General features: G+C 37.3%; 1 protein-coding gene across 13 annotated transcripts in view; it reads left to right on the top strand.

Moving 5' to 3' along the window:
* DMD (dystrophin) overlaps positions 1-24735 on the top strand; it is a 2416375-nt gene that overhangs the window by 2340727 nt on the left and 50913 nt on the right. For 9 of the 13 annotated variants that reach the window (XM_053581215.1, XM_053581214.1, XM_053581218.1 and 6 more), the window contains 7 exons: positions 5585-5751; positions 8078-8189; positions 9666-9802; positions 10490-10528; positions 14997-15062; positions 16162-16227; positions 18705-18863. In XM_053581215.1, coding sequence (XP_053437190.1) covers positions 5585-5751; positions 8078-8189; positions 9666-9802; positions 10490-10528; positions 14997-15062; positions 16162-16227; positions 18705-18863 — 746 coding nt within the window. Of the gene's footprint in view, positions 1-5584; positions 5752-8077; positions 8190-9665; positions 9807-10489; positions 10529-14996; positions 15063-16161; positions 16228-18704; positions 18864-24735 lie in introns of those variants that run through there. The other 4 variants (XM_053581216.1, XM_053581223.1, XM_053581225.1 and 1 more) reach the window with 2 other exon arrangements.

The raw sequence follows: 24735 nt of genomic DNA, 5'->3' as shown, positions 1-24735 counted from the left end.
AGTAGGCTATAGAATAGTTTGTTATAAAAATGAAAGAAGAAACAGAATGAGAATATGAAGCCCCATATCTTCTCATCTTCAGTGCTGTCAGTTGGCATAAGTGAGCAATTTGGAAAGAGCCAAAATGATGGATCTTGCATCTTAGGAACCAGAAAGAAACTTGAGAATTTCCAACCTTTAAGCACAGGAGAATGGATAGTATTTTGAAAAAGGCAAACATTTGACAGCTTCCCTTGCTAATTCACGCTAATGCTTTAACAACTTTCAGCTTAAGGAAATCCTTCCTTATGAGTTACAACCTAAATTCTTCATGCTGCTTAGGCCTGTTTCTTCTTGTTCTGTCCTCAGAACAAGGGAGGGATGGAACAGCTGGTCACAGGTTCCCCCCCTATACAAGAGCCATTCACATAATCAAAAACTTATTAAATCATCCCTTCAGCTGCTCTTTCTTGCTTGTTTTCTTCTCTTTCTCTTCTTTTTTGTTTTCATGGCTAAATAATCCCAATTCCCTTAAGCTGTTCTCAGGTCTTTCAGACCCTTTAATTATCATTATGTCTTTCTGCCAAGTTTCCTCTAAGTTCTGGCTCAGTTGTAGCCACCAGAATTAGACACTGTTTTCCAAGAAGAGTTTAGACCAGTGATTTTTCAACTGGTGTGCTGTGGCATACTAGTATGCCCTAAGAGAGTCTTAGGTGTGCCTGGAAAATTTTTATAGATCATTAATTAAATTATTTTCAAGAGAAGTTCAAAGCATAGTATATTCCTATTTTTTTTTTTTTTTTGCTTTCTTTTTTTATCAACATAGTTTAAGTGAGCCGTGAAAGTTTAACTGTAGGTTCAGGTGTGCCGTGAGATAAAAAAAGGTTTCGGAAAACAGTGGTGTAGACAACAGTGAGGGTAATGAGATAATTTCCTCATGCTATACTTTCTATATCTTTAGTTACACACCACAGACATGGTGTTTCTTTCTGTCATTTTTTATATCTACTTTTTTTTGCTGACTCACAGATTATTCCCCCCGTCTTTTGGAATGAGCAGAAGCTTTGATAGTATTACAAACTTTCCGTATTAGGTATGAATTCTTACTCAGCAGCTTGTCTTCTGATCCATCATTAAACTGTCATTTAAGCACAAGTTAGAAAAAATATATCGGTTTAGATTAAGCACCAATAAACTTATGTTTGAAATAGGCACAAATTAGTAACTGCTTTGCAATTTACTGCCTTTCTATAATGGTTTGTCTCCTGGCTAGAAAGGGTTATTTTGCTAAAGTTGGTTTCTAGACCAGTGGAGCAAGAGATTGTGATAGTACATTCTGTAGTTGAACACTTGCAATTCTTTTGACCAAGTCTCTCATGTCTTTGTCTACATGATGGAGAAACATATGCAACAGAGACTAGATACTGTTACTGGGAAGACTCATAGTTCAACAACCAGAGAGGACTGAATCATGGATTTGTGTTGAGCTGAGGTGTAGGCTGTCGTGGTATGGCTCGGGTTTGACCTTGACCTGTTTGATATTTTCACTAGTGACTTCTTAAAGATAAATCACATGTTTTAAAATGTAAAAAATTTCCAGAGTTGGAAAGAGCAGCCACTCTTTACTGACCCTAAGAGTCAGGATTCTCTTTATCAATAAAGATATTGATACAATTTTACAGTGGGCTCAAACTAACAGCAAAGTCATTGACAGATGTAAAAGGAAAGAAATCTCAATGGGATAAGTACAGAGTGGAGGTATCATGAGAAACAACCAAGAACAGTATTTCACATAAAAATACTCAATAGAATATGAATACTTCCATGCTGCTTATAGGCCTTATAATTTTAAAAGGACAAAGGTCTTAGGAACATTGAATAATGAGTGTAAAATTTCTTAACAAAATTTAACGTGTTTCTCTACTGATGACCATCTCAGCTTTTAATATGTTAACATGTGTTAAGAATTTTAAGAGGTGGATATAATGTGCAATGTTTGCTTAATTTATTTGACCTTCTTTTCATGAAGCATTTTGGTAGATGATTGATCTGCCAGACGTACTGGGAAACACTGACTCAGAGATTTTAGTTGAGTAGGAACCCTACGCGAGCCCACAGTACAGAACAAAAGAAAGTAATCTAATTATATTGTCCAGAGAAATGGAGGTGCCATTCCCAGCAATCATATTTGGAGAGTCGTTTTCTAAAGGACAATGGCTTAGTTTGCCTTACGGTCATGTCCCATGAGAAACAAATGAAAGGAAAAGGGATGAAGAAGTATGGATAGACAATGACAGCTCTGGTTAAATATGTAAAGTGCTGCGTGAAGGCCAAGACCACCTAGGCTTCTGGTCAAGTGGATAATGATAATGTCTATAGCAATAGCAACCGTGGTTCTTGCTATGTGCCAGACACATATGTCTTTCATTTATTAACTCATGTAATCTTAAAATAACCCTATGAGGCAAACACTGTTAATATTTCCACCTTACAGCAGAGAAAAATTGAAACAAAGAGATGAAGTTAATTTCCTAAGGCCACACGGCCAGTGAGTGGCAAAACTGAGATTTGAACTCTTGGTTTCACTCCAAACTTCTGCTCGTATCCACCATGCTGATGGATTTCAGCTGAGAGGGGGTGAAGCGCTTTTGACAGGAGTATCTATCTGTATACAAATGTTCAAGATCTCCCTTTAAAGATGTTTGCTCTCCCACATGGGTGGTGTTTATATAGTGCCTGTTAAAAACACACTGGCATGGGTTTGGAATCTATAAGTGCTGGAGGTCTTACAGCTCTGTGGTCTTCTAGCCTCTGAAAAGGATGAATTAACTTGCGTGGTCCCTTTCATCTTTAGGTTCCGTAATTCCTTTATTAAAAAAAAAAAATTCCACAAAGTAACTCTGTGATGGCACTCTACACAGAGAAAAGTGCTCAATAAAAGCTTTTGATCAGAAGTTTGAACTGATAACATTTTGCAGCTAGGAAATCCAAGGTTAAACAGTTTTATAATGTTGTTAAATTTATAATTAGGTGTAAAGACTGGAGTACTACTGAAGTGGCTAGTGTTATAAGCCAAATGACCTATCAGCTTATAAACCCTACTGCCTTTCTATCTGAAATGTGGACACATCATCCTTTATTAGCAAACCAAGTTCCAAGAGAAGCAACATGGGTTTGCAGTTGAAATACCCATTACTTGTGTGATACTAAGTATTGCATATCATATATTTGGTTGAAATTGGTTATGGAGTAAGTAGTGCCCCTTGGTTCTTAGCAAAAGCAAATGAAAATCATCTCCGGAGAAAGCACTTTCATTCTAGGGCTCAATGTATCTCCAGAAAATATGTTTTAGGTCAGCGTAATACATAGTGAAAAATAAATTAAGCACACCAGAAATCAAGGTAAGAACCAGTAGAAATGGCAGACCCACAATAATTGCGTAGTTCAGAATTATTAGTTTTCTTTTTTTTTTTTTCTTTTTTGTAGAGACAGAGTCTCACTTTTCTGCCTTCAGTAGAGTGCCCTGATGTCACAGGACTCTCAACAACCTCCAGCTCTTGGGCTTAAGCGATTCTCTTGCCTCAGCCTCCCGAGCAGCAGGGACTACAGGCTCCCGAGCAGCCTCCCGAGCAGCTGGGCTTAAGCGATTCTCTTGCCTCAGCCTCCCGAGCAGCAGGGACTACAGGCGCCCGCCACAACGCCCGGCTATTTTTTTTTTTATCTTGGTTGCAGTTCAGCCGGGTCTGGGTTTGAACCCGCCACCCTCGGTATATGGGGCCGGCGCCCTACTCACTGAGCCACAGGCGCCACCTATGTTTATGCTGATAAAAAATAAAAGATAACATTGGAAAATATCCACAGGGGGCCCGGCACGGTGGCTCACGCCTGTAATCATAGCACTCTAGGAGGCTGAGGCGAGTGGATAGCTTGAGCTCATGGGTTTGAGACCAGCTTGAGCAAAAAGCAAGACCCTGCTCTCTGCTAAAAATAGAGAAACTGAGGCAAGAGGATAGCTTGAGCCCAAGAGTTGGAGGTTGCTGTGAGTTATGATGCCACAGCACTCTATCCAGGGCGACAGCTTGAGATTCTGTCTCAAAAAAAAAAAAAAAAAAAAGAAAGAAAATATCTGCAGGGAACTATAGACATTAGCAGTGATGACCTTTAAAATGACCAAATAAAATTTCTGGATATTAAAAAATGCAGTAATCAAATTTTTAAACTTTATGGGTTTATATTAACTGGCTGCAGCCAAAGAGAGAAATGAATACCCAGACTATAGATTAGAAAGAATTATTAATAATGAATCACAGAAGTAAAAAAGGAGAACTAGGGAAGGCCTGTCATAGAAAGAAATGGAGATTGAGAAAGTCTACCATTTATTCAGTAGAGTTCTACAGACAAAATAGAGAGTGAGTAGAGAAGAGGCACTATTTGTTGAAGTCATGACTGAGAACATTCCAGAGCTAGTTAAAAAGTCTAAGCTACGTGTTCAAAAATCCCAGTGAATCCCAAGCAGTCTAACTAAAATCCTAGAAATATAGCACAAAACAGGAAGAGGACAGATTACCTCCGTAGGAGCAACAGTCATTTTTACTACTGACTTATCAATAGTAACAACAAAGTGAGATTAAAAAATGGAATAATATTTTAGCATGCTAAAACAAAATAAAAACAAGACCCTCAGACCTTTCAATCTATGGTTTTTATACTCAATGACAATAGCTATCAAGAAAATGGATTTTTTAAAAACCCAACAGGTTATTTTCAGATGAACAGAATTCAAGAATTTGCCACCAAAAGCTAAAGGAAATTCTAAGGGATAGCCTTTAGGCAGAAGTGATCCCAGATGGAAGATCGAGAGAGTAGAAGCAACAAGGAGCAAAAAGTAAAAGTGGTTAATAATGGGTCAGCTGTCAAAGAACACAAAAAATTAAAAATGCAATCTGGCAGGGTTAAAAAAATACAACATAGAATGAAATAATGTGACGACGGGTAAGCAGAGAATCAGTAGGGCACTGAGAGTCCTAAGCCAGCTCTCCTGCCAGGTTTGTGGCCTTCGAAAAGCTCCTTCTCTGACTTACATCTCAGTTTTCTTGTCTGTAAAATGAGGCTTTGGAACCAGATGAATTTTAAAGCTCCTCATTATGAGTCAGTGAGAAGTAGATTTTCTAGAAGAAAAAAAAAATCAGTAGTTCCTGATTTGCTGCTGTTTTCTTTCTTCCTCTGACAGTTTACCAATAAACACTTGCATTTCACTTCTAGCTAACTTTTATGTATCTGTTCAAAAATAGGAGCTAAATATAATCTCGCTCAGGTGTGCATTTTGCTTTACTTTTCTCATTTGCTTTGGTTTGGTTTTGCTGTCATCTAATAGCCAAAAAGAATCATGGCAGTTTACCAAAGCCTTCGAGGGTCGGTAGATGGCTCTTTGTGGCTGTTGGGAGGACATTGGCAGAAACAAGCTATGAAAAGCCAGCCTTGCTGTGCAACTGTTCTTTCTTTTTTTCTTCTTTTAACTTATTACCTGAATCGACATATGCCCCTTTATTTTCTCACCTCCTCTTCTTGTGTCCTTTCCCCTCATCTCTTCCTCCTGTCTTTGCAGGCTAATAATAAGCCGGAGATAGAAGCGGCCCTTTTCCTAGACTGGATGCGACTGGAGCCCCAGTCCATGGTGTGGCTGCCTGTCCTGCACAGAGTGGCTGCTGCAGAAACTGCCAAGCATCAGGCCAAGTGTAACATCTGCAAGGAGTGTCCAATCATTGGATTCAGGTATTAGGAGCAAAAAAAGTTATTCTTCCCCTTATCATTTCTCACCTTTTTATAACCTGATCTTTAATCTCCTGTTCTGGTTGCTGTTAGTTTGTTCCTCTCCAAGGTGGGAGAGAAGGTGATCGGGCGGGAACATTGATCACTCTTGTCACTCCCCTCACCACTGGGTTATTTTGGTGGATGTGACTCATTGGGCTGGTGTCCCTTTCCACCTTCACTGTTTAACTCAAAGAGCCACATTTTTGGTTGACTGAGATCAATTGCCTATCACCATGGAAGTATTACAGATTTAAGCATACTTCCTCCTTCTTGGAACCAAAACATTTTTTCCATCTCTTTCTTTTTTCTTGATCTTTTCTGTATATGGAAACTATCCAAGAATCAGTAATAAAACTAAGGGATGATTCTATTCTGGGAAGAACCATCGTGGTAGCCCCATCTCTTATTCACTTTGTACCACTTCCCCCCACCCCCTTAAGAAACAAGAATTGTTTCTGGCATTCTAGAATTTGCTTCTTTATCTATGAATCTGATTACACTGTTTGCATAATATGCTAATGAACTTCTAAAAGAATAAAAAGTGTGCCAGTAATGAAAGATCCGGACAGCAGCTAAAAAATCAAAAAGAAAACATTCCTGATAAATTTAAAGGCGAAAGAAATAGGAAACAGCTTATTATTTCGATCTTCTTAAAATGTCATGGAGGCTAAATCTTTAGCCTCGTCACCCTCTTTGGAGAGACAGAATATTTTTAAACGCAACTACAAGACCTGATTGTTTGTACCCTCACAATAACCTGAAAGTAAAACAAAAAAAAGAAAGAAAAAGAATATTATTAAATAATTTAAGCTTTCTTAACAATAATCCCAAATCCTAATTCTGAAACCATGATGTATTTCAACATGTAGATCAACATCAAGCTTTCCACAATGATGAGCAAGCCACAATGTTGTAAACCAGTTGTGTGTTCCATGCCTGTGCGAATCCACTTAGCAGCTGAGTAAATGCTCTTTGCCAGTTATGCTGAGACTTTCTTTGTAATTTTATTGTCTAGGAACTACTTTGCACTATTGTTGTGCTGTTTGTTCATGGTGCTCTTCCTCTGTTAGCGTTTATCCTTCCATGCTTCATATTGTTTGAAAGACGCTTTACCAAAACTTTTGTAAGTTTTGAAAGCCTCAGTAGACAGTGGTTTGTAGCCAGTGCTTACAGAAGACATCCTCTTTCCTTCCTGGTTTTTGGCAGGTAAAAATGATGCCATGGTGGGGGGTGGGGAGGAGAAGCCACAGGTAAATGCATTACATTTCTCTCCTTTCTTTTCTCCGCTTCTTTAAGCTAGTGGGATTTGTATACAAAAGAAATTTTTATAAAATAAAAAAGGAAAATGCTCTGGAGGATCTGAGGGCACTGTCACCTTCAGTTCTTTTGCCCTTATCAAATTATATTATTTTAGTACTCAGCACTTCTTTTTCCTTCTCCCCCCCTTTAAAGATGGTTGGGATCTAAAAATGTAGCTTTTCTTCCAACTTCCCCATATGTGACATAAGAAATACATTTATTTGAATTGGCTAAGGTTCTTAGCTGAGAAAGTAAAAGGAAGGGGGAATAGGAAACAGAGTATAGGATTCTGAGAATGGGAGGCAGTGTACCAACTAGCACTTAAAGATTATAAATTCTTTCATCTAATCCAAATTTTATCTTGAGGCTTCACTTGTCATTTGTGGATCATGTGGCAAGGGATTTCAGAAAAGAAAAAAGAGATAAAAGAGACCATCCAAGTGATTTTTTGAAGTTGAATCATGCCAGTCAATCTGAAAATATAATTAAAGCAAGATTCATTTTAATTGAGAGTTCTTCGGTTTCTCTTGTCTTATGAAATTGCTTTTTCTTTATAATTTGTTGAAAGTAATTACATCAGAAAACTTTTGTCCCTATGACGGGTGCAGGGGCACGCACCTCATCAGTCTCTCTCCCATGGAAGTTCTTTTAAATGTGAGTATTTGGTCTTCCAAAGACTGGAAGTTTGCCAGTCCCTTCCTACTTAATCTCAAAGAGTTCCTAGTGGTGTTTAAGTAAGAGCTGAGTTTTTCTTCCCTCCTTCCCTATGTTTATAGGATAATGTTTCTGCCAAAACGTTTTGATACTATAGGAGTAAGGCATCAGAGAAGTCTGGAGGTAGGAAGTTAATCATTTACCTTGTGGGACTAATGAACATTGCATTCTGTTTCTAGAATTCCGACAATGTGGTAGAGGGTTCATTAAACAGTATTCTTGGGGAATTTGATTGGAAGAAATACAGATGTGTTTGTTTTTATTTCTTTACCAGGTACAGGAGTCTAAAGCACTTTAATTATGACATCTGCCAAAGCTGCTTTTTTTCTGGTCGAGTTGCAAAAGGCCATAAAATGCACTATCCCATGGTGGAATATTGCACTCCGGTAAGTTAGGTGGCTCCCTGACGTGGGTGTTAGTTCACCTGGGATAAATTCCAGTCAAGTACAGTATTGCAGATCATGCGTAATGCTGTGATTTCTAAGTTCCCCAGATGTTCTTCAGCAAAAGTGACTGTAAACTGTAGGCTCCAGGATTTACCCTAGCCCTCGTGCCTAGGGGCGGGCTGGCACATGTGGAACACAAGCGACCCTCAATAAATATTGTTGAGATTCTGTCTCAAAAAATAAATAAATAAATAAATAAATATTGTTGAATGAGTAAATGGGGTTTTCTTCTCTTTGCATGGTTGTAGGGAAGATGTTTTCACATTCATTTTGCACAGCCCTAGAGGTTGTGTGGAGAGGTCTATGGCCATGAGGCATGTTCGGTATGAGGGATGGTATGTGGGTTCCCCTAAATTCATAACTTTTTAATCATGTTGCTCACTTTTTATCTGGCTTCTATACTAACAATACTTTAAAAATATGTTTTATACACTTAACACCAACTAAATGCTGGGTGTTTGCCTTTCAAACTACTCTGTGTGAAATATTTTTATCTCCTTGTTACAGATGAGGACTTTGAGGTCCTGAGGTTAAATACTTCTCCCATTTTCCATATGGAGGAGGCAGAGCCTTCTCCTTAGATGCCATTTTAGGAAACTGTTCAGTGAAGTGGCAAGGGAGGGCACAGACTTGGTAGCCAGACAGACCTGAGTATTTTGCTTGCTATGTAAAGCATGATCTGTCACCTAGCTATACTGGCATTACCTGGGGGCTTGTTAGAAACGCACAGCCTTTGGCCCCAGTCCCCAGCTTCTTGTACATCAGAGTATAAGGAGCTCTACATTTTTTTCTTCCATCATCAGAGTGATCCTCCCATATATTTAATTGTCTTTCTCACTTTTATTCTCTTTACCAAGATAGTGATGGAGTGGGCGGCGCCTGTGGCTCAAAGAAGTAGGGCGCTGGCCCCACATGCCGGAGGTGGCGGGTTCAAACCCAGTACTGGCCAAAAACTGCAAAAAAAAAAAAAAGGAAAGAGTGATGTACCATGCTGTGAATAGACTGATATTTAGTGGGTGAAGCATGATGTCATTGTGTTTTAAATAGATTTATAAGAGACTATAAAGTGTGGTAAAAGTTAAGGTCAGCTTTTTGACCTGAAGACTTCCATAAGCTACTATTTATCGGTTAGCCCTGTAGCTTGTATACTTCATTTATTTATTATGACAACTTGTTAAGGTATTATTGCCTCATTTTACAGATGATCAGAGCCTCACAGAGGTAAATAACTCACCCCTGTTAGTCAACACCAGGCCTGGTTTCAGAGCTCATTTTTCTGATTCCAAAGCCTTTGCTTACAACCCCCACACTCTTCCTTAATTGCAAAATAAGTGCCATGTGGCAGAAGATGGCAGTGATCCTTTGTTTTGAAATTGCACTCTTCTAAATCTGATCTCACTATGACTTCCCTTTCAGACTACATCAGGAGAAGATGTTCGAGACTTTGCCAAGGTACTAAAAAACAAATTTCGAACCAAAAGGTATTTTGCGAAGCATCCCCGAATGGGCTACCTGCCAGTGCAGACTGTCTTAGAGGGGGACAACATGGAAACGTGAGTAGTGGCAAAAGCAGAACAGACTGTCCTTCAGTGTGTATTTGAACTTCTTTCTGCTCAGCACCCTCCTTCACTCCTAAATGCAAACAGTCTCTTCTTTCTTTTTATTTCCTTTAGCTGAAAAGAAAAGCAAGCTGATGTCCAGTTGCCATTTTCCCACATCTCTTGACAATTACTTTTTCCAAAAGTTAAACTTTATCACACGAGGAGGGGGGGACCCACATTACATCCACCAATTACCTTACAAAGCTCTTAAGAAATATGGGACTGTTTACAAATGAGTGATTCCAATATTTCATTTTGATTTTCCTCCCTCACAAACCAGTAGATGTGTGTCTTTTTTGTATCTGATTGTGTGGTCACGTCTAGTCACTTTTTTCTACTTGGGAGAAAATATAGTCGCAGGAAATTACTTCACAGTAAGTAGTAATGATTCTCATGATCAAACGGATAATGTTTTCACCTCTTAAAACTACTACCCTTATTTTTTTCCCCCTGTAATTCTGATGGTAATCACACAACTGTTTGTTTTTCTTTTAATTCACTTTGCACCTTTGTTTGGCTGTTGCTTTCCATGGTTCATACTCAGTTAGTTGGATTTTATTTATTTTGGCTTTTCAGTAAATTTTTTTGTGGCTGAGTTTGCCTGTGTCTCTCTTCACCACCTCATTTTTTGTTTTGCAGTCCGGTTACTCTGATCAACTTCTGGCCGGTAGATTCTGCGTGAGTACTTTTGCTGAAGGGTGCTACTACCACCAACACATTCGCTTGCTTGATTGTTTAAAATTTTTTCTTCTGTTTATTTGTTTTGTTTTCTTTTAAAGACATATTCATTTCCCTTCCTTTATTTCGGTTTTTCCCCCCCTTCTCTTGATGAGACTTTGAGAGTACCTTGTACCACAGATCAGGAGAATCAGAGTGAGATTTTTCAGGTCCTCTACCTGGCAAAATCCTAACCAGCAGAAATTCTGGCCCGAGTTAAAATTAAAATCAAAGAAATCATAGGGCTGTATTCCTGGGAGATGTGTTTCTATATTTCTTCAAGTAAAATCAAGGAAGCCTCCAGATTGTATAATCACCTATCTTCTTTAGCCATATTTCTTGAGATTCAATGCTTTTAGGACCTTCAAAAGGATGATGGTTTATTTCTTAGGGCCTGTTATTAAATGGACTGTTAAAAATCAGCAGAATTTATTTTATAGTTGATGTTGATACTAAAAGAAAAATGTCATTGTATTCTGTCTGAATTCTCAACTCATGGGACTTATGGGCATAATAAATTGTTGTCATTTTACATACTAAAAAAAATACATAGTTGATGTTGAATTTGGTAGAATACGTTCAATGAGATGTGTGGACTTTTTTAGCCAGTTATGCTATGCTATTTGACTAATCTTTATATACTGGGTTTCTAAATTTTAAACTAAACTCACTTTGTTCTCCTCTCCAAACTGAACATGCAGTCATAAGCAGTTATACATCTACTGTTGGAGAAAAGTATACTGTAGTCTTTGCTATTACTATTGGTAGTGTATTAATAATACTAATATCAGATACCAACAGATGATTGATTTATCTCAGAGTTTATAATGTTAGAAAACTCTTTTGGGGGCCTTTGATTATTAGCAAACAAAGTACCTGTTTTAAAAGTATATGACACAGGTTTTTTAAAACAAAATGTTGATATTTCAAAGTATACTTTATTAAAATATTTATTTAAAGTCAGATGGTTCTATTATGTTAATACATAAAGGGAAAATGGCCAGTTTGGAAGATGGGCTTATATAAGAATTCAATTTATTTTTATTGGGTCTTTTTTATTGTTTTACCATGTAATTTAATTTAAACTAGATCCTTTTTTTAAAACCCTGTAGTGATAAATGCAACTGTTAATTGAGGTTTATTTTAAGTCTTTGTTGGCCTAGAGGAAGTAGAGGCTTCCCTTTCTTTAAACTGCATTATCATGCCCCTTAATTTTAAGATGTGGTAGCTGTAAGTAGTGAATTATCTGATTTCATTAACCATCATGCTTAAACAACTTTTGGAGTTATTTAGATTCAGTTATGTTCCCTGCCTGTTGGCAATTCTTTTTCCTGACCCAGGTAATCTCTTTATAGAAGTTACAACCTTTCATAAATAAGAAACTTTTAAAAAATTGATATACTGAAGTACTCAGCTTGATTGGATCCTTATAAGTGAATGGATTTACTCTGTCTTGAAATAAGTGTGACCAAGTAAGAAACCTAAAAGACAAATATGCCAAAGAATAATTTTTTTCAATGAGTGGATAAATGTAGCACAAAAATAATGGGCAAAGAGTAACTAAAAGTTCCTTGAAAGAAGCAGCTGTACATATGCTAATGGAAAAAATTATAACTATGAGTTTAAAATGACAGTAAACTGATAGTTATAATTTAAGTAGAGGATGTTTATCTTCCTTAGATTTGGAAGCACTTTAAAACTGGTATTTTTTTATTAAAATAACATCTGTACAGCTGAAACACATCCCTAATTATATAATTTTTATATTTTTTTATAAGAAGTTTGTTACATTGTTTAGAAATAGTGGGAAGTTCTAATTTTGAAGAAAAAGATAAACCGGGCAGACTGAAGTCTGCATTTTCTTTAATACCAGTGATTTTGTTAAAGTCTTCATCCATAAGATTATAAATAATATTACATATAAAATATGTCATAAAGTTATCCTATTCAGGCATAAGAACCAGTTCCTAGCGGATTTTATTTTGTAAGACTTCTATTAATTTCTGAGCTTAACAAATCCTATGACAATGAGCGGATTTAATCCATTTAATATGGATCTCGGAATTTTTAACTTTCCTGAGATACAGATTTTTTGGTTTTCCTTAGGACAAAACTCATATTTGCCTGTGTTTATCATAGTGTCTTAAACTAACCATGTGTAGGTCTTTTATATTGTTTGTCCATAAGTAAAACAGTCAAATAATATTCTTTCAAATATTCTGCCTAAATGAATGTATACTTAATAGAATTTTCACAAGAGAGAAGATGGTGATGGGCTGGATGGAATTGGCTGAGTCGGTCATTAACTATAACATGAAGTAATCCTTCCTCATATATGGTTTTGTGTTTAGGAAGTGGCAAGAGGGAACAGTATTATTACCTTCCTTTGGAAGTGTTTTAGAAGGCTTTGCAGTTAGTTTTTTTTCTGGACTAAGTGGTTTTGTATTTTTACTAATTCTTGGTTTTCAAATGATTCTTTTTGGACCAGTACTGCCTTTTGGCTCATTTTCTGATTAATAAGTGCCTCTTTTAGTGTATTTTTTTTTAATATTTCTGGTTATTGAGTGCTTGTGCTTGTGCATGCTGTGATAGGTGCTATGTACATTAATGAGAAAAATAACATGAAATGATCCATGAGCCTAAAAACTAAAGCTCTTTATAAGATTTTCTGTATAAGATTGTGTTAAAGTGTTTTAGATTTATATGCCTACTTTTCTTGGTGTAGTTATGCTTCAAGGTCTTAGGTTTTCTTGCTTCTATATACTCTTCCAGTGTTCCAACTGTTAAAGCATTGCTAATATATTTTCCCTAATAGTGGTCTTTTAGCTTATAAAAAAAAATATGTTGCTGAAAGATTGGTCTGTTGTAGAATGTGGTGCTTATAAGACAAATAATCCAAGTATTAACTTACCTGGATCTGCAATGAAGATTTCCAAACAAACCTTAGCATTTTTTCTAGTTAACGGACTATTCCAAAGTTCTAGAAAATGAGCAGATTAACTCCCTAAAACTATAGCGAAGATTCACAAGGAAACCTTTGGATCTGCCTACTAATTTGAATAGTCATCCTTTTGTTTCCTCATGGCAATTTAGACATCTTTGTAATTCATTCCAATTTGAAGATGATTACACTTGACCTAGATGACATTGATTTCATACATAAAACCTTTATCTCTCAGGGAAGAAATCCAATTCCCTAATTATTTGCTGTAGTGTGTCATAATTATCTTATGATAATGTATGTTCATTAAGAAATACATATTTCTAGCACTTTTCCTATGTAAGCCTTGCTACTATTGGTAACTACATTTTATCTTTTCTTTTTTTTAATTTCAGAAGAAACAAACATATTCTCCTTAGTATTCAAACCAGGTCTTTCAATGCTGCTTGGACATTGGGCTAACCCAGAGTACTCACTGAATACATTACTGTTGATTTTTGGATTCATGCCTTTACCTAAGGGCTTTCTGTGTCAGCAGAGAAATGGAAGAGACCTTTTGGCCTATTACAATTAAAACAAAAAGCACAAGCCCATACTGGTTTTTAAACCATAGGAGTTTTTTCCCTAAGATTATTTTTAAAAATTCTATAAAAACTTTCAGGATAATTAATAGATCAAATACGAAAGGGTGAAAATTTGTTAACCCTACTAAAATTCTACCTAGTGGAGCTGAGGAGAGGTTTTTATATACAAAAAGCATATAGATTATTCATACCTCTTATTTTCCCATCTGTGTTTAAGCACACAATATCCCTAATAAGAAATGTTTCAGATATTATAAAATTCTTTAAATTGAGTCATTCTTTTTTAAAATATCACAATATAATCTTGGGTCATTCTATTTTGTTCTCTAAAGTAGTAGTATGGTTCTGTTAAACCGGTAGATGCATTTCTGTATTATAAAACTGCGTGGATCAAGACATTTTGATATATCGAATTTGAAGAAGTCTTAGACTGGAGTAGCCCCTTTGAAACCAAAATAATTAAATGTCAATATACTAGGCAAACGTAGAGTTTCCATTCAATAAAAAGGCAGTTAATAAATGGCACAGGTATAAACTGTTTAAAATTTTAAACCACATAGTGCCAACACCATTTCAGAGCAACAAGATAATGAGAAATTACAAGGTGGTAGGACAAACTGCTATATAGAAATTGTCTCCCCAACCTTTTCTATAACTGCAACTTTTCCAGAGAAGATTTCGGTCTCCATAGGTTTTCATAAAAGCAGAAGTATGAAGAATTATCTCTCAAACCTGGATTTTAAATACTTGATGATATTTAAGATAGAGGAATAACTAAATGTGTACATTATCCGTGGACTTAGAATAAAAGCATTTTAGGCCATGTTTATAGCATAACTGTGTGGTGGGTTTCTTCTCCATTAATGGATGGTATCTGTAACTAATGACATTTTCTGCCTTATAGGCCTGCCTCGTCCCCTCAACTTTCACACGATGATACTCATTCACGCATTGAGCATTATGCTAGCAGGTATGAGACTAGTTGAATGCCAGGCCAATATTGATTGAAATAACTAACCAAGGAAAGCTAACCTATAATAATTTTTTAAAAATCTTTTCTTTTTTCCTGATCTTGTCTGATTTCTACTAATCAACTTGCCCTCTAACTTGCATGCCATCCCACTGCATGTTTTTAGACACCAACAAGAGCATTAGTCCAGAACAATCTCCCTAACCCTGGCCTTTGAACATTTCCAGTAGCCTTGTTATGATTTTTTTTTTTTTAAATACTGGGCACATTTGCAAACTTGGCTTATAAAATGTTTTACCTCCTTAGAAAACTGCTAGACTAGATAATAATATATGAAGAAGTGATACTGTGTTATGTGGAGACTAGGAGAGCATCAGTTTTCTAATTGTATTTATTTTGATATATTGTAAAGAAGATAATAGTTAATTTTCCTAATCCTTGGACCTTTCTGTTCTACCGTCTTTGTGTTTGAGAAAATTTTTTTTACCTGAAAACTAAATTACGAATTGTAAAACATCTTATGCTTATGAAATAAATCTGTAAGACTTTAGTTAACGTTTTTTTTAAGTTGTAAAAAAATCTTTATTATCGTCTGAGGTGAAAGAGATTTTTAAAGGTAAACGTTGGTGGCAGAATGTTTAGAGAGCTTACTGTACATCCATCCTGTGTAGTCTAACTGCTGGACATGCTTATCAGTCGTGGGAAACATAAGCCTAAGTCTGTCATCAGTAGAAAGCAGTAACTGTCTTAAAAGACAAGGAGGAGTGCAAGGTAGGGAGGGCATTTGTCGTTAGGGAAGCTTTTCTTTAGAAAACAAAGACCTGTTCTCAGTGAAAGCAAAATCGATCTGTTGGGGGAAAACAACAACGAAATACAACGTCCATTAGAATTTATGTCATAAATGTAAAGCTACTGACAAGTTGTGGTCTACCACACGCTGCCTCAAATGGTTAAGCCAACACATACATCTTTTAATTTGAAGGATTCCTTTCTCTTCTTGCCCTGATTTATCCTTTAGTTTTCAGGAATGTTCGATTAGGTCTTGAATAGATTCTAAGAAGTCACATAAGTTTTAATGAGCTTTTACGTTTTTTATCAGGCTAGCAGAAATGGAAAACAGCAATGGATCTTATCTAAATGATAGCATCTCTCCTAATGAGAGCATGTAAGTATCCCATCTCTTTTTACAAAATGTTCCTGACAATGAAATTGCTTTGAGGGATTTCGAGGTAGGATAGCACAAGATGCAGGAATCAGCATCATATTCATTTGGTCTTTCAAGGAGCCATTCATTGACTTTTTTTCTTTAATTCAAAATCCTGGCATGGAATGAGCTCATCCAAATTCTGGCGTTATTGGTATTCCAGAGCAGCAAAAATAGTTGGCCTTATTCTTATTTAAACTTATTTTGTACCATATTATTACAAATTGCAGTCTCAAATACTTACATTAAATGCCTATTCCTTGGCCAAATCTGCCACATATTTAAAGGGGTAGGCTATTAATTTTAAAGTGATGGCTAAGCAGTATTTTCTCCACTCACGGGGAGTGGAAAGATGATGTTGTAATAGCATTGCTATTTCCATGTGGTAGGTTAGTTGGGCATTTTTCTTCACAAGTTCAAAGTAGTAGATAGTTATGATTTATCATTTTCATAAGGTAAACAAAGTGAGGCATTTTGGCGAAGGGTTTTCAGAGGAGAGAATACAAATTCAGGTTGTAGTTTGTTAGTCGGATGATAAGCCATCCCTGTTAAACTTGAAGGGAGGAGATAGAGTGGTGCTCAAAGTGGCAGAGAACACAGCTCTGGCAGGGAGACAGGCACAGAGGAACATTGCTGTGAACCACGGAAATGCTGGCCAGGGTCTGAGGTGGAGAGAGCAGACGAGGAAGCAAATATGAAGGAGAAAATTAGCATCTGCCAACGGAGTAAATAAGAAGAAGTCTAGTCAAAATATAGTGATGATTTGAGTTTGCCAAGTTAGGAATATCTTACCCATCTTGTCATGAAGAATCTAGGTAAAAGGAAGAATGGTAAAATTTATCATATGTAGTCGGTGTGGCAGTCCACAGTTAGGTACAGATGGGAAAAGGGCCTTCCTGAGGAGCGGGCCAAGGGAAACAGTATAAAGTGGCATTTACATATATATATATATATATATATATATATATATATATATATATATATGTAGTTACCGAAGACGTGAGGATACATCTCATCTGGCGCATAAAGGCTATCAAGGTAATAATAAAGAGTCCAGTCAACACTCAGTCATTTATATATGACTTAGTTCCTTTTCCCAGACATTAACTATGATGCATTCTCTACAATGAAAAAAGTATAATTGCAACTATATGTTAGAACTAAACACAGGAAATTCTAGTAATAAAACGTAAGCATTTCGGAAGAGGGATAATATATTGGATAGGTGGTAAACTACTTTTTTTTCATTTTGAAATGAAATTTAGCAGTAGCTCATTCTGAGGACATAAAATCCATTTAGACTCAGGGTTGGATGGTAAAAATCATGGGATTTTAGGGACAGGTTTGGAAGTGGTTTGGTGAATTGGTTGACTTCACTTCAATGTTTTGTTTTTAACGCCCAATAATTATTTTTAGTCTGCTTTTCACATCTCAGCCATCTGGCTTGATGGACCAAAATAATAATTTAAATCAGAAGGACTTTTTTCTAAATATCTGATTTTTTTCAACATAAGATTAAGTGGGCATAGAGAGAGAGATTAAAGTATCATCTCAATAATATCTAAACAGAAACAAAAAGTTTGAGCGTCTCATTAAGAGCAAAATGAAATTCTTTAACTTGGAGGTAAATAGGGCTTGGAACAAATGCATTTAGAAGGTTCACCTAATATATGAGAGTTCCTGGTTTCTAGAAAAGATTGCAGCTGCCTGCCCTCCCCCTACCCCGATAAGCCTTTTTGCCTCCTTTCCCTCCAGATTAATTCGTAAAACTATTATAGCTCAACCAAATAAAAAAATGACTAAAGAATTAAATATTACAAAAAGAACCTCTGAGGAATGAGTAGTTTGGCCTTCTTTTAAAAGCCTTCCTGGTTTTTCTTTATCTCCAGTTTGATTATTGTTATCCTCTTGCCTCCATGACTTTTATGAGTTAGAACTGGCTTATAGAAGCCACACTTTTTGGTTACATTGCTTTCTACTTAACAAGGTATTTACTGTATTATTGTGAGGGCTGCAGTTTTTTTTTTTTTTCTAGTCAGTATCAACAATAGTGTGGCTTAGTGAACAGATTATCTCAACGGGGTTGGTAGCCAAAGCACTATACAGCCATTATTACCTCTTTTATAATGTATTAACTATTAACTAACCATTGACACAGGGTCCCAATATTTCTGCAGTTCTGCCTTTCATTTCTCCGCGTAAATAGGCCAGTCCATTTCATTTGAAAATTTGAGCAGGAAACACTTTGAATTGTCACCAGTAGGATGGTAGACCACAACCTCAACAGTAGCAAAAAGGTCTTTAGAAGCAGGAACAAAGATCAAATTAATTGTTAAGAGCAAATAAATGTTTCTATTTTCAAATACACACCTGAGTCCCTGACCCCCAAAGCAAAATAAGGGGGGGGAAAAACCAAAACCTTTGATTTTATTTTCCAGAGATGATGAACATTTGTTAATCCAGCATTACTGCCAAAGTTTGAACCAGGACTCCCCCCTGAGCCAGCCTCGTAGTCCTGCCCAGATCTTGATTTCCTTAGAGAGTGAGGAAAGAGGGGAGCTAGAGAGAATCCTAGCAGATCTTGAGGAAGAAAACAGGTGAGTTTTCTTTCTAGTTTGTCATTGGTATGCAGAGCGCATACACTTGCACACGTAGCAGAGTGCCAGGAATCTTCACTTAGAGTCATTCTATGTCTAATTGTTTTCTAAAATAATCTGTTTAGCTCCATTTGCAGATTCTTTTTTGTTATCGGAAAGAAGAAACGAATGCAATAGTACAATTAAGAACTCATATTTTAGGTGTCAAGGAATTAATGCTTATGGTGCTATTTGATTTGTTGCATGTGTCTGCAAGGCTTTGATTTTATATTTGAGAATAGAATTTAAGAAAAACAGGTAATTTAACTTTATGATTATATAAGTTTTACATGTGTTTGGCCATATTATCTATCTCTAACATTTAAGATAGTAGATTCACTGGCTTAGTCACATTTGGGACAAGGTATTTCATCTTATTTTTCATCACCAAATGCAGACATCATCACTTACGCTCACCATCATAGCAGACTAGTGAGACAGTTCCAGTTGTCAGCCATGATCTGCAAAAGATGGTCATGTAAAAATAACAGAAATTGTAGAGGAGGAAAAAGACTAAAGAAATCTCACAGTGACTGCATGCAGAGAGGACAAGGATGTAAAATCAGGGGTATTGCGTGGTGTCGGGCTAATGCCAGTCATTGGACTATTACCTTCATATTACATTTATCCTATCCCAGGTCCCTTCCTTTAAAAGGTCTTTGTACATGATCACTTCTCTCACACTGTTCCTTCTTCAGACACATGCCACCAGGCAAGTCTTTAGAGTGGCTGTTGCTCCAATTTATGGGACTTCAGTACTTTCATCTCTTTGGTTTAGCCCATTGCTTCCTGCTGCCACCACCTGCCTTCTCTTAACACCGCTGATCTGTAGCATAGCTCCTTATCTGGTTGGTTTCCCCTTAGTCTCTTTTCCACCCTCCAAGAAATCCTCCATACTGACTAGTTGTGCATCTTCCCAGAACCAAGTCCCTTCATGGCATTCACCCTTCATGGGACGTCTGCACGTAGAAACAAATCTAGCTTCTCAGCTGGGTGTTTAAAACCTTCCACAATTTCCCCTTGACCTGCTTTTTCAACTCCATCTTCTTCTTCTGTACTCCCTGTATCCTGGCCATGCTGTGGTAGCTAGTATTTCTGAATTTATCCTCCTCTCATCCACTTTCTGGGTCAAGCACAAGCTTGCTTCTCAGCCTCTTAGCCTAATTGCTAACCCCCACACCTCCACTGTCATGTCTGACAAAGGTGTCTTACCCATCCTCTGTAACATTGCTCACAGAACCCTGCTAGATCCCTGCAGTCGGAAGAACTCTATCTTATGCCTATATTCACAGAATATTTGGGGCTTTTCTCAGAGAACTCCCTGACAGTTTGCTTTTTTATCAGTTATTAGCAGTGCCTCCGCCTAATGAGATAGTGGGTGCCTTTGGGGCAAGGACTATGTCACAGTCATTTTTGTGTCTCCTGTAGTACTTAGCACAGTATAAATATTTAGCGGGTACTCAGAAAATGGTTCAGTGAAAACCTGTGAATACAGCAAAACTATCACATGAGTACCATCCAGGAAATAAATTGAATTTTTTTTTTGTTTGTTTCTTTTAATAACTTTATTTTTTGCCTTAGTTTTAAGATCCTTCGGCAGTGAAAACCACGGCAGATGAACCATTTCCCTCTGCATTATTGAGAATAATCAGTAGTAACCATTTATATTAAATCTTTAATTATCATAGCAAGGTCAAATCGGAAGAAAAGGTTGGAACTGACATTCTGAATAGAATTTCATGTTACTGCGGAATAAATATAGTTTTTTAGTATATGGCTCTTGCCATTGTATAATGTGTTTTTATCCCATTGGTCAAGAGATCTGCCTTGTTTGTTTGTGTACTCTCCGCCATATCATAGCAGCTGGGTCAAAGAATGTTAACGAGTACTCATAACTATCACTTATATGTCATTCTGTCATTTTAAGTATGTTAATATGTTATTAGGTTGTTTAATCTTCCTACAAGCTCTATCAAGAAATTTCCTTTCTGTGAATCAGAAACAGGCTCAGAGCAGTTCAAATAGCTTGCCCCAGATGTCATAGTCAGCCAAGGGTAGAGCTAAATTCAAATTCAGATATTCCTGACTGTAATAGCCAACTCTACATTGGACCAGGGAATAAAGGAGAGTCGTTCTATGTGGCATAGTCCTCAGAATGTTCCTTAACGTGAGGAAATATGTAAGGACTAAGTATCCCTGAATAAACCAGTTCATCTGCTTGTCATACAGTGACAACCGCAGTACCCTGGAAGATATCCAGGACTGTTCCCCAAGAATAGGATGGTTTGTTCTCCAAAAGAAAGAAAAACATTGCACCAGAGCTCTTTAGAGCTCCAAATGAGGATGCTGGTGTTGATGCAAGTCTTTCTGTAAGTTATCTTGACTTTCAAGAAAAGGTCGAGATGAGCTTCCTTCTTTTCCCTCCGCTTTGTCACATTTTGACCTCCTGCCAAATCCCAAAGAAATGTCTCTACAGGGCTCCCATCCTGAAAACAGCCTGTGTGGTTTCCTTTGCTCTGTCCTGTCCTGTCTTCTTTGTAGTTCTGCAGAAGAAGCTTCAGAGCCATAGCTGTGCCTTCAGGACCCTTGCATTCAATGTTGTCTAAGGAGATTTTAATTTGCTCTTTCCTGTCCTTCCCCTGAGAAAACCCAGGAAGTCATTAGATGCCCTTTCTCTGTACCTGCCAAGCTGGGCTTTGTAACCTGACAAATACAAACATACTTTTAGAGAAAATGGGAAAGGATGATTTAAAATAGAGATTGTCTCAAATTCTTTAGATGTATATTTACTACAGATATGTATATTTTGTGTTCCTTTATACTGTAGCTATGACTTACCTCCAAATAACAGCAAAGGGCAGAGGCCTGGAGATCCCATTCCTGACTAGATATGTTATTAAATCCTGTTAATTATTTTTTTTCATGATGCCTCCTTATAATCCCCTAGGAAAACAAAGGATGGATATTTTAGAACTGTCTCAAGGATATCTTATCTCTGTCTTTAGAACTCCATTTTCCCAGTTGTTGCACATAGCATTCAATAAATATTTGTTGAATAAATGAAATGAAGCTGAATTTATTTTAACTGTAGTACACATATATGTACTTTTGACTAAAATTCTTTTAAAAACCCAATTTTGTAGAGAAAAGCCTTTCAAGGGCTTTTTTTTTTTTTTTTTTGCTCACTATTCGAAATACTTCCCTTTTTCAAACTGCCTTGATGAGCACCAAGCATTACTTTGTCATAAATTTAGAATGTTAAGAGTCCTTTTTCCAAACCCCAGGCACTAAGCATATATGCCTCTCCGCATTGGCATTCTGATTCTTGGTTTATGCCACCAAGATAAGGCTACATCTCTGAGCAAAGTGAATCTCTCTCATAAATAAGGACAATTAGTGGCATTAATGAGATATCCAGTCTTTAAGTTTACTTCTGCCTAATATCCCACATTACTATAGATTATTCTGATTCATCTGTATTTGGTAGAGAACAATTAGATGTTGAGAATTTGCCCCCATTGCTGTGACCTTAGCATTGCAAACTCAAGGTTTTTTTTTTTTTCCTGCATAGATTAAAACTTGCAGTCTCTTCACTTAAATCTATAGTGTTCAAATGCAGAGATGTATATTTCTCTGCACTGCTTGCTCTGAAATTCAAGGTATGATCCTAGCAATGAAAAGGTAGCCTTAAATGAGAGGCAAAGGCACACTTTCATTCTACTACCTGCATAGCAAATGGATTAGATTGTTCCCAGGTTGAAGTTGAAAGTAAATTTGTGTTGTTAGTAGATACCCAACAGGGACCTCTGTGGATTCTTAGTACCTACTCAGCACCTTTCATATATCTTGTTTTTGGGCAATCAGACCTTATGAAGTCTAGATTTGAGTTTTCTCTTGTTTCTTTAAATTCCTCCAATGCTTATGCAATATTAGTGTTTACATTCAAAGAAGCTGTAGATCAGCTACTCTTACCACTGAATTAAACTAGCTGGAAGTCAGGATTCTGTTGCTTTACCTTGTAAATGACCTGGTTTGATCTACCAGTTACAATTTTTGTAGCCTCAGGACTTCTTCATTCAGTGTCTTCCATTAGGTCTTTGTGTGTATCTGATATGGTGAGAAGATAGTCAAGATGATGAAGGGAAGGTAAATGGGGTGGAAGGGCATTCCCAGGGAGGAATATTAACCAAGGTGTCAGGGTGAGGAATAGCAGAGTACAGTTTAGAGAAACTGCAATTGTATTACTTTAAGAGATGAGGCTGGCCAGATCTCCAAGGCCAGGTTGGGAAGGGCATGGTGCCATGCTGGGGAACTTCTCCCTCCTCTCCTAGTACAGGGAGCCACGCCAGGAGTGGTGCTCTTATATTGACGTTTATATATATCACTCAGGCAGCTGTGTGCAGGGTGACTTGGATACTACTGGGACAAGGGAATCAAATTGGGGGGTTGCACGGCAGCTAAGGAGAGAGATGATTAGGGCCTTAAGCTGGGTAAAAAAAATGGAGCAGACAGGCTAGATTTGAATGATATTTCTGGGGAGGGGTGGAGCTGTTTGATTTGGTGGCCCCACAAGTCTGGGGAAGGAAAGAATGATTGCTAGGTCTGTGATTGCATTTGTAGCTGGGACTGATAAGGCAGGAGAAGTAGCAGATCAGTCCTTTAATTCAACAATATTTGTGGAGGTCCTTCCTGCAAGGGCCAAGGAGCTAGAAGATGGTAAATAGGGTATGGAGGGATGGAGTTGAGGTACCGGTGGCATCCCCATCTGTAAATATCTGCTGATCTGTAAGAAATAAAACTTTGAAGTTCGCAGTAGTAGCATGGCCAGAAGTATTGGGTCTGTGGGTCACCAGCTCACAGGTGGTGGTTGAAACAGACCAAATCTATCTACCCAAAGAGTGTGTAGCAGAAGGAGAACATGGGTTTGATAGAACTCTAGAAGATTTGGCATTAAAATGTTTGTTTGTTTGTTTATTTTTTATTAAATCATAACTTTGTACATTGATGCATTTATGGGGTTCAGGGTACTGCTTTGATATACAATGTGAAATGCGTACTTTGAACTGAGTAACATCCATCACAATTATACTCATTAAAATGTTTTTAATAGCTTTTCTTTTTTTCATAGAGAATATATGCATATTATGTGAAATTCAAATGGTCTGGAAAGGCTTAGAGAGAAAAGTGAGTCTTCCTTCACCCTTATCCCCTGGCTGTGGTGTGACTACCTTTATTGATTTCTTGTGTACCCTTCCAAAGATGTTTTCTACACATTCAAATATTTACAAATATATTTGTGGTGGTTAGGATTACTTCACACAGTAATCCTAACAGTATTGTGCAGGGTTCACTCTGCTCTCTCTTTTTACTTAAAAATCCCTAATTACTTTTCACGTGCTGGAGGAATGTGCCAGAAGAAGAGAGGAGGACAGCTCAGGAATGATGGGTACATTTTCCCGGAGGAGGCAGGAGAGAGGTGAAGGCAACTAGGCCACAGGAGGAAGTAGTGGCCTTGAGTGGGGAAAGGACCGCCTCTGAAGACAGGGTCGTAGGTGAGGAATTTAGAGTAAGGTGAAAGAGGGCGCCCTTGCAATAAATAGCAGGAAAATACCTAATCCAACAATTTCCTAGTATCAGCTAAAGATCAATCCTATGAGTCCTCTCAGTAACAGGCACCCCGTGGGAGTTCTGTTTTGCACAACTTCTAAAAAAGCCGAACAGAAGGAAAGAGATAGAAATCTTTGTCTTTCAAAATTGTTTCTGAGGATCTGCTTTTACGAAGATCCTGAGTAAATAGCAGGAGAACAGGCTTCAGCCATATCTCAAGGGTAGA

This window comes from Nycticebus coucang, chromosome X, assembly GCF_027406575.1.
Source record: "Nycticebus coucang isolate mNycCou1 chromosome X, mNycCou1.pri, whole genome shotgun sequence".
Lineage (NCBI taxonomy): Eukaryota > Metazoa > Chordata > Mammalia > Primates > Lorisidae > Nycticebus > Nycticebus coucang.
This window is presented reverse-complemented; position numbering and strand designations above follow the sequence as displayed.